At 41.8% G+C, this 11,032-nt stretch overlaps 1 protein-coding gene across 1 annotated transcript; it reads left to right on the top strand.

The window, feature by feature from the left end:
• The first annotated feature begins 369 nt into the window (after nucleotides 1–369).
• Nucleotides 370–5,262, top strand: LOC140243240 (uncharacterized). Its single transcript, XM_072322910.1, has 2 exons — nucleotides 370–962; nucleotides 1,465–5,262. Exons 1-2 carry the CDS (start codon nucleotides 371–373, stop codon nucleotides 5,013–5,015), a joined length of 4,143 nt encoding a protein of 1,380 aa, XP_072179011.1. The 5' UTR covers nucleotide 370; the 3' UTR covers nucleotides 5,016–5,262.
• The last annotated feature ends 5,770 nt before the right edge of the window (nucleotides 5,263–11,032 follow it).

Genomic DNA, 11,032 nt, shown 5'->3' with positions numbered 1-11,032 from the left:
TTGTACAGGCCATCCCCCCATCTCTATTCCAGGGGGGATATATCACCCCCCCCCCCATCCCCCCGGGATTTACGCCCATGATTCCAGGTAAGGGATTACCTGGTAAAACTCGAACGACACTAAAAAAACTGGACTGTTCAAACATGAAGAAAACAGACAAACAAATATACAGACAGGAAAGTGGACGTGTGTAGAGAATAAAGAATGATTTGCCAATACTTTTGATATGCTAATTGATACAATATTGACCCTAACAACACTTTATTGTTTGTTTGGTTTTTTTCTCTCTCTCTTTCGGTTTGTGTGTGTGTGGATTCTAGACCAACGCCGCTTGTCCATGAATCTTGTCGAGAGATCAGCTGATGACAATATGGAGAGAATAAATCAGATGAAGGGCGCCATCCCTATCGTCGAAACGGGCAAGAAGAAAAGTCCGCCTTTGTTCGATTTCTTTATGGGACGTCGCAAGCGGAGATCAGTGGACAACAGGCAGACTGATGAAGCAGGCTATGAGCAAACTGGGCGTCAGAGGCGGTACAATCCCACAGGGAACGTCGGTAGGGCGGGAGTCCAGCAAGGGGGTGGTACACGAGCAGCTTACCCCTCGGCCCAATCAGGCCCGCCCAACTACTATGGCCCCAGGGCCAACCCTCAACCCGCGTACGCAGGGCATGAATATGGAGCGCCCGGTGCCCGCCAACAGCAGTACATGGAAAACCCATCGCTTCCATCTGGCCGTGCTAATGGTGCAGCACCTGGTCCAAGACAAGGTGCGCCTCCCGGGCATATACCTGGACCTGCATATGGACCTTCGTATGGACCTGCGCCAGCTGGGCCTGTTATACCGCCCGCTGAGGGAGCTGGTGGGGATTTCCAAAGTGTGTCTCGCACAATGGAGTCTGATCAGCCCCCACAAGAATACTCTTTCAGCAGCTCACAAGACGATACCATCAGTGCGGAGGGTATGTTATTACATGGTTATGATGATAATGGTGGATGATGATTGCTGATATTATAAACCAATCAAAAAGTATTTTGATGCAGGGAGAAAAAAGCTGTACATTTATGGACAACGAAAGATTTAAAAAAAAAAAACAGCGATACATTGTCATTATTAATGTATTGCTTCTTCACTCTCAAAAGTTTCGAATTACACGTTGGTAGCCTTCATATCAGCTGACAATCTATTGATTACTATTGCATTCTTTAAAAAGAACATTTTATACAACATGCCTCACCAGCTACCCGAGACGATATATTGCACAAGCAAATCAATCCAGTGTTACAGGTAGCAGGCCCCCTACTACTCCCTACAAAAATAGAAATTTGTCTCTCTTTTACTGTCTGATTGCTAGGTAGAAAACACAATACAAGACAGAATTTAATGATCTATAATATCATGCCTATGTGCCACATTTAAAATTTCTAAATCATCTTGTATTCATTTCTTCTCAATGTATTAAGTCCTGGAAAAACTAAAAGCTGTACTCGGAGCGACAAAGATTGATCTTCCCGTTGACATCAACGATCCATACGACCTGGGGCTTCTATTACGGCACTTGCGGCATCATTCCAACCTTCTGGCAAATATTGGTGACCCAGATGTACGAAGTCAAGTTTTGACCGCTATGCAGGAAGACGAATATGAGGAAGAACGCGACGCAGCCACTGGGGCTCGAGAGGAGTTGATGGCTCTCAATGCAGGTGGTGGAGAGAGAGTGGTGGAACGGAGACATATTCGAGCCAATCAGGAGTACAGTGAGCAGGAAGAAGAGAGTGACATCGACCAGGATAGTCAGGAAGAACCGAGCAATTACCCTGATGACTACGAGGAAGGTGTTCAAGCTTCCCAGTATCAGAATGATATGCAAAGTAACTTCGACCAAGATGAATATGAGGAGGAACGCGACGCAGCCACTGGGGCTCGAGAGGAGTTGATGGCTCTCAATGCAGGTGGTGGAGAGAGAGTGGTGGAACGGAGACATATTCGAGCCAATCAGGAGTACAGTGAGCAGGAAGAAGAGAGTGACATTGACCAGGATAGTCAGGAAGAACCGAGCGATTACCCTGATGACTACAAGGAAGGTGTTCAAGCTTCTCAGTATCAGAATGATATGCAAAGTGACTTCGACCAATATAAATATGAGGAAAAACGCGACGTAGCCACTGGGGCTCGAGAGGAGTTGATGGCTCTCAATGCAGGTGGTGGACAGAGAGTGGTGGAACGGAGACATATTCGAGCCAATCAGGAGTACAGTGAGCAGGAAGAAGAGAGTGACATCGACCAGAATAGTCAGGAAGAACCGAACGATTACCCTGATGACTACGAGGAAGGTGTTCAAGCTTCCCAGTATCAGAATGAGATGCAAAGTGACTTCGACCAAGATAAATATGAGGAAAAACGCGACGTAGCCACTGGGGCTCGAGAGGAGTTGATGGCTCTCAATGCAGGTGGTGGAGGGAGAGTGGTGGAACGGAGACATATTCGAGCCAATCAGGAGTACAGTGAGCAGGAAGAAGAGAGTGACATCGACCAGGATAGTCAGGAAGAACCGAGCGATTACCCTGATGACTACGAGGAAGGTGTTCAAGCTTCCCAGTATCAGAATGATATGCAAAGTGACTTCGACCAAGATAAATATGAGGAAAAACGCGATGTAGCCACTGGGGCTCGAGAGGAGTTGATGGCTCTTAATGCAGGTGGTGGACAGAGAGTGATAGAACGGAGACATATTCGAGCCAATCAGGAGTACAGTGAGCAGGAAGAAGAGAGTGACATCGACCAGAATAGTCAGGAAGAACCGAACGATTACCCTGATGACTACGAGGAAGGTGTTCAAGCTTCCCAGTATCAGAATGATATGCAAAGTGACTTCGACCAATATAAATATGAGGAAAAACGCGACGTAGCCACTGGGGCTCGAGAGGAGTTGATGGCTCTCAATGCAGGTGGTGGAGAGAGAGTGGTGAAACGGAGACATATTCGAGCCAATCAGGAGTACAGTGAGCAGGAAGAAGAGAGTGACATCGACCAGGATAGTCAGGAAGAACCGAGCGATTACCCTGATGACTACAAGGAAGGTGTTCAAGCTTCTCAGTATCAGAATGATATGCAAAGTGACTTCGACCAATATAAATATGAGGAAAAACGCGACGTAGCCACTGGGGCTCGAGAGGAGTTTATGGCTCTCAATGCAGGTGGTGGACAGAGAGTGGTGGAACGGAGACATATTCGAGCCAATCAGGAGTACAGTGAGCAGGAAGAAGAGAGTGACATCGACCAGAATAGTCAGGAAGAACCGAACGATTACCCTGATGACTACGAGGAAGGTGTTCAAGCTTCCCAGTATCAGAATGAGATGCAAAGTGACTTCGACCAAGATAAATATGAGGAAAAACGCGACGTAGCCACTGGGGCTCGAGAGGAGTTGATGGCTCTCAATGCAGGTGGTGGAGGGAGAGTGGTGGAACGGAGACATATTCGAGCCAATCAGGAGTACAGTGAGCAGGAAGAAGAGAGTGACATCGACCAGGATAGTCAGGAAGAACCGAGCGATTACCCTGATGACTACGAGGAAGGTGTTCAAGCTTCCCAGTATCAGAATGATATGCAAAGTGACTTCGACCAAGATAAATATGAGGAAAAACGCGACGTAGCCACTGGGGCTCGAGAGGAGTTGATGGCTCTTAATGCAGGTGGTGGACAGAGAGTGATAGAACGGAGACATATTCGAGCCAATCAGGAGTACAGTGAGCAGGAAGAAGAGAGTGACATCGACCAGAATAGTCAGGAAGAACCGAACGATTACCCTGATGACTACGAGGAAGGTGTTCAAGCTTCCCAGTATCAGAATGATATGCAAAGTGACTTCGACCAATATAAATATGAGGAAAAACGCGACGTAGCCACTGGGGCTCGAGAGGAGTTGATGGCTCTCAATGCAGGTGGTGGAGAGAGAGTGGTGAAACGGAGACATATTCGAGCCAATCAGGAGTACAGTGAGCAGGAAGAAGAGAGTGACATCGACCAGGATAGTCAGGAAGAACCGAGCGATTACCCTGATGACTACAAGGAAGGTGTTCAAGCTTCTCAGTATCAGAATGATATGCAAAGTGACTTCGACCAATATAAATATGAGGAAAAACGCGACGTAGCCACTGGGGCTCGAGAGGAGTTTATGGCTCTCAATGCAGGTGGTGGACAGAGAGTGGTGGAACGGAGACATATTCGAGCCAATCAGGAGTACAGTGAGCAGGAAGAAGAGAGTGACATCGACCAGAATAGTCAGGAAGAACCGAACGATTACCCTGATGACTACGAGGAAGGTGTTCAAGCTTCCCAGTATCAGAATGAGATGCAAAGTGACTTCGACCAAGATAAATATGAGGAAAAACGCGACGTAGCCACTGGGGCTCGAGAGGAGTTGATGGCTCTCAATGCAGGTGGTGGAGGGAGAGTGGTGGAACGGAGACATATTCGAGCCAATCAGGAGTACAGTGAGCAGGAAGAAGAGAGTGACATCGACCAGAATAGTCAGGAAGAACCGAACGATTACCCTGATGACTACGAGGAAGGTGTTCAAGCTTCCCAGTATCAGAATAATATGCAAAGTGACTTCGACCAAGAAAGTCAGCAGGTCTTCCCCTTTGATGACGATTATCAACGAGATCTTAATGAGGCAGTTCTCGGCGATGGCGGCATGGAGGAAGAGCAGCACCGTTCTTGGTTCGAAAACGAATTTGCTCAAGATTACGATAACGATGAGCAAGAGGATGATTATATTGGTGATGACAGCAATTACGATGACGAAGACGAACCAGAGTATCAGCAGGAAGAGAGACGTTACGGGCAACGCCCACCATATGGTCCTGCAAACAATGGACAGGAGGACAATTATTACCAACATCAAGAAACGCGGAACAACCCCTATGGGCAAAGACAGGCTCGTGCATACAATATCCGTCAGGGAGGCTCGCGCGGTGGTGTTTCACAACGGAGAGGCCGGCAAACCTAGTGGAATGATGTGTTCCGAATGCTCGGAGCGACTCAGTTGAATGCTATGCGTGTTAGGGAAAGTCATACATCAGCGGTGGACCGTAAAATAAAGTTAGTCAAAGTGATAACAGCAATCTGTTGTATTCTGGGAAAGAAAGTCTTAGCAAATTAATTTCTTAGTATTACCCTACATTTTCTTTTTCTTGACGACAGTTTGATCTTGAGCAACTTGGCAATGAACAATAAAGTATCTGTCGGGTCTTAAACTCTTGTGCATGTTTGTATGTGTTTCAAGTATTTTTTTTTTTATTTATTTATTTATTATTTTTTTGCTGTCGTTCACACACAAAAAAAATGAATTATCATAATGATACATTTTTTATTCAAAATATGAATTCTAGGCTCTTCAGAATCTTACTGAAGGAATAGCTACCACGTCACTATTTCATTTCACCCAAACAAGGAACCAATTTGATATTAAGACGACTTCATATGCAGTTGTGGCCGATGAAGTGAACTGGCAAGTATATCTCTTCGTCATTGATAATTGTTTCGTTATCTCCTGACGCAATGTCTATTGCCATGAGCAGAGTGATCATTCTTATCTAAAACAGAAATGACTGGCATGATCATCAAACATGAGTTCTTTCAACACCAGTGATCAGCTGTGAATGCATGCATCATATGAAATTTTGCAAAAATGATGTTGACCAACAGTGACTGTTCTCCAAATAAGTAATGCTGTATAAATCATGAGCTGCACGTATGCTGGCCTGCTTCAACGATTAAAGGTACATTGTACTTTAATTCATAGCCATTAACATAGTAATGTGCGCCATGTTACTGTTCAACATGATTTATAATGAACATGTTGCAACAACATAAAGTCAGTAAAGTAAGTTGGTATTGCATCATTAAAGCTGAAAGATTCATAAACCCGATAATCGACCATTTCTTTCATTTCATTATTAACTTCTGGAAAGGGCGATCCACCGCTCTCGCGTTGTTTGGATGTGTATTAGAAAATAGAGGTATCATTTAGGCGTTGATGTTTTATATTTACCATATGCACCAAAGGCATTAAAAATATTTTTTTTTCCTCTATCCTCTTCCGAGGGACTTTATTTGTTCATGATTTCAAAAGATATAACTGTATAATCTCTTGCAAACACCGCATTATTCTACAAACATGCATAAAACAGTGACAACATCAGTCGGTTCAAACAGAAATAAAAAAAAAAAGTTAATCGTTTGTTTCTAGAGTAAATATTCGTCTATCGTTCAGAGCTTCCTTTCTTAAGATAATTGTCAATATGACGTCTGTAAAGTGTAAACAATGTTTTATGGACTATTTACATCCCTGACTAACAGTAAACTGTATTTTGTGTTTAAAGAGGTCCATAAAATCTCACACAACCAATATGATAACTACGGCATCTAGTCTTCTCCACTGTTGATATTTGATCACATCATAATACAGTGAATATAAATCAGTGTAATATGTTGTTAGGAATAGCCATTAACATGATTAAAGTGAATACGTAGTTCTGGTAAGGGTTTGAGAACCCGTCTTGTACCATTTCATATTTTCTTGCAATATATATGCGACCAGCCAGAACGCGAAGCGCTCCCATATTACAACAATGTACAATCCAGAGGGACAACTCGGTCCCGCCGTCAAAGCGAGGCCGAATTGTCCCCGAGTCCGAGTTAGCCTGACCCCGTTCTGAGATTGCGACTCCGGCAAACCTTTTTGGTTAGTATTTTGTATTTCCATGGTTACCCAAAGAATATATTGTTATTATAGCATTATTCCACACATTCCTTCGGCATACGTGAGTCTAAATTCAAGTATCATCATTAATTCATCGTATCTTACAAACGACGGAAGAAAAAACAAACCTTTTTGGTTAGTATTTTTTATTTTCATGGTTACCCAAGGAATATATTGTTATTACAGCATTATTCCACACATTCCTTCGGCATGCGTGTACATTTTGGAGCAAAATTCGACAATTCTGCAGGCATACCAGAAGTGTGTTTATACCAAGTAAACATGCGTTGGTATGCAATTTCTCGCAGAAATTTGAGAGATGACTTCATAACTATATAATGCAGTCTAACCTCGAAGAGTCTAAATTCAAGTATCATCATTAATTCATCGTATCTTACAAACGACGGAAGCAAAAAACAAAAACAAAAACAAAACAAATACAATAAAAATGCAATATCTATAATGCGTTTTGTTTTTGTTTTGTTTTGTTTTTTGCTGCGTTATTTTAACCACCTGTAGGCTAGCATGCGGTCAAACACATACCTTTGCTCTTGAACAAAACTAACCTCATGAGACCACCAGACTGAGAAAAAGCTTTGCTCGAGGCGACCAAGAGTGACGTCACCAAGGAATCTGTGTATGGCCAACACTGTAAACGAATATAACCTAAAATGTCTGCATACGATAGACAGATAGATCATAATATACACATATCCATTGGGCATACCACGACGATACTCATCTTACTTGTGTTACTTCTGCAAAGTTTATTCATATCCACTGCTCACATTTGAAATACCAAGACATGAATGAAGTTAACAGGGCAATATAAACGAATTAATGTGTTGACGGCAGTTGAGATCAACAGGAGAAAGAAACCACATGGGAGTCCGATTGAAATCGCTCTGAATTCTTGATCTAACGATTGCATCAAACTGGGCAGAAGTCAAGCCAGGTAGACCTAAAAAGTATCTTTTCTTTGAACAATAAGACAACTCCTTGATCATGTTGATACCTCCGCGATGTTCGTTGAAAGATTAGAGCTAAAACATAGTTCTCGGAAGGGATCAAAATTCATCTTCCATCATTTGGAATTTGCTTCTAATACATTAAAAGGGTCTACCAAAAAACTTACCTGGCTGACGCGCAGTGGCGTATCTACGGGGGGGCAAGGGGGGCACGTGCCCCGGGCGCCACTCCTTGGGGGCGCAAAAAAAAAGAAAAAAAAAACGAAGAAGAAGAAGAAAAAAAGGAAAAAAAAACACGAAGAAGAAGAAAAAAAAAGAAGAAGAAGAAGAAGAAGAAGAAGAAAAAGAAATGAAAAAAAAAAAAAAAAAAACTCGCCCGGAAGGGGGGAGGGAGAATGGTGTGTGTGTGTGTGGGGGGGGGGGGGGGCAGAAAACCAAATCAAACAGGATAAAAACAAACATGATGATGACGCGGACAAAATGACAATGTTTATTGTGTTCACACAAAAATTCCATGATCTGTGAGCTGAAATACAAAAATTTTCGGCTCGCTCGCTGCGCTCGCTCGCCAGAATTTATATAAAAAAGAAGGTAAGATCAAAACGTGATGATGACAAAATGACAGTGTCTATTGTGTTCACACATGTCATTTTATATCTAGCAGGCAAAATGTTTCACGGAGCAGCGGCTGCAATTTCTTTCGTTCTGAAGCGATCGCCAATTGGATCAAAATTAGGCGCCAACAGGGGGGGGGGGGCGCAAAAAAGCCCCAAATCAAACAAGATAATAACAAAACGTAATGATGACGCAGAAACATACAAATTTCGGCTCACTCGCTCGTACTAATTTAGAGTATTTTTTCAAGTCCTCAGTCTGTTGGTATAAAACGTTATCTATAAGGTCGTCACTATAATTGTGAGATTTAATAAGCAAAAAAATTACAAGAATTCCATGTTTTGTAAGCTGAAATACAAAAATTTTCCGCTCGCTCGCTGCGCTCGCTCGCCAAAATTTATAAAAAAAAAGATAAGAACAACACGTGATGATGACGAGGACATATACAAATTTCAGCTCACTCGCGCGCACTAATTTAAGAGTATTTTTTAAAGTCCTCAGTTTTTGGGTATAAATCGTTATCTATAAGGCCGTCACTATATCTTGATTAGAATTGTAAGATTTGGTAAGCAAAAAATTACAAGAATTCCATATTTGTAAGCTGAAATACAAAATTTTTTCGGCTCGCTCGCTGCGCTCGCTCGCCAAAATCTATCAAAATTCATTACCCTCAAAAGATCCCTTTTAAGTGCTTGAAAAAGCATCATGTGGACTTACCCTAGTCCCTACCGGGATGGGGATGGGGTTGAACACTTTTTCAGAAATTAGGGGCGCAATTTTCGTGCTTGCCCCGGGCGCCGTTTTCCCCAGATACGCCACTGCTGACGCGATTTGCCAGGATGATGAGTTGTTTTTTGAGTGTTTTGAGATCAAAAGTGTAGAGATATTTTGATGGTAGAACCTACACGACTTTTCCGTTTTGATTGCGCCAAATATTACTATATCATCATGATAGTTTTCCTGTTCATATCAGACCGTCCGTCCTTAGAACGTGACGATTCATTGGCTTTCGACTAAAAAGGCGAAATTTGGAAAGATTTCTCGACAGTAGAGTCTCGCTCTCAGCTGGTTTTTTGTTTTCAGCTACGTATCAAGGGGCGTGATTACTAGCGTTGACTTCGCTGGATACTCATCTGACACAATTTAATGGCATTGCATAACAATCATAAACATCTGATAACATTTGTATACTGTCCATTAACACGTGCTAGTCAAAACGTGTGACAATAAACTGTGTTTGTCCAACTTTTTAAACGCACTTAAAGAATGACCTCATTTATTCCAAATCCTATATAATTATTATTATGTAGACGGTTTACTATGCTTTATTTTCATTCCCTTATTTTAACGAAAGATAGAAGTTTTTACGGTGTTACCATCATAAATTGTTAAGAGGCTTGCGTTATACATAGCCTCAATCTCCATAACTTTACTTGCCACATATCAGGCGACGACAACTGAAAGAATTATAGCCCAGTATGACGTACAAGGCAAGCGATTTATAACAATATAATTCGTCACTAAACATGGCTGTATTTATGGCTCGCAACATTCACGAATGTGGAGTTGTGTCAAAACCATGGTTTGAATTAAGTCCATGGACTACTGTATACGCCATATATTTCGTGAGTCTAAATTTTCGCGAATTGGGAATTCCCGACGATTTCGCGAGTGATTAAATTCACGATCGTCGAATCCTGTACTGAACGGAGAAGAGCACACGCGTACGTCACAATTCACATCGGCGATCAGAGTCAATATTTTTGCGTGTCTTTAATTCCGCGAATAGCACCTGACTCGCGAAAATCAAAACGTCGCGAAATATTCGGCGTACACAAAATAAGATAAGCGTGGCAATGCCAATGACTTCAAAGTAAAGGTTTTTATGGCATTTTATTGTTATCTTACATTCTTATTCCTAAGTTGTTTCATTTTGACACTACAATCTATAACCACTTCATTAGGATATCAGTGCATTTGTTTGTTTGCTTGTTTGTGTGTGTGTGTGTGTGTGTGTGTGTGTGTGTGCGTGTGTGTGTGTGTGTGTTAGTTGGGAAGGAATCAAAAACTTAGAATTTATTCAAACGGCTACAAGTTGTCTTGTTGTCTGTTCAGATAAGGACACAAGTAGAATAACGTGCTGATGATACGTGAGATTAATGTTTATTCTTCACGTCAACATTGTTGTTTGGACCAATTTATGGACTGCGAGGTTGAAATCATTTGAAAGATTGAAAGAACATGATATGTAATTCTGCGGTTTTCTTATAGGTTGTTTGTTTTTCTTTAGAGTAAGGCTTAGTCTTTCTTATCGATTTGATAATGATGATGCTCAAAGTCTGTGACGATTATTCTGTGTCGGTTAAGTTAAAAAAAGTTTTTCTCTCCGCATTAATTGATGAATGTAACAAAAGGGAACAACGGGGGTTTAATACCTAGTTGATCAATGGCAAGTGAAAATAAATGTTACTACTGTACTACTACTAATGATAATAATGATAATAATAATAATAATGGTAATCATCATCATCATCATGATATTGATTATAATAGATAACATTTTCAATGTATCGATTCACACTGGCGTTTCTAAGCGCATTAATACAGTATAGTCACTGAAACTGAAATGACGACTTAAAATATAAATGGGTCTCTAATCATACTAACGTACTTTCTCTT

This window comes from Diadema setosum, chromosome 20 (genome assembly GCF_964275005.1).
Source record: "Diadema setosum chromosome 20, eeDiaSeto1, whole genome shotgun sequence".
Classification (NCBI taxonomy): Eukaryota; Metazoa; Echinodermata; class Echinoidea; order Diadematoida; family Diadematidae; genus Diadema; species Diadema setosum.
The sequence above is the reverse complement of the archived record's forward strand: the minus strand, read 5'-3'. Positions and strand labels throughout refer to the sequence as shown.

Excerpts from the sequence above, each read along its gene's own strand:
- LOC140243240 (XM_072322910.1), top strand. The coding sequence starts at position 371 with ATGGAGAGAATAAATCAGATGAAGGGCGCCATCCCTATCGTCGAAACG. Across the intron at positions 963-1,464 it reads CGATACCATCAGTGCGGAGG|TCCTGGAAAAACTAAAAGCT; the intron begins GTATGTTATTAC and ends CAATGTATTAAG.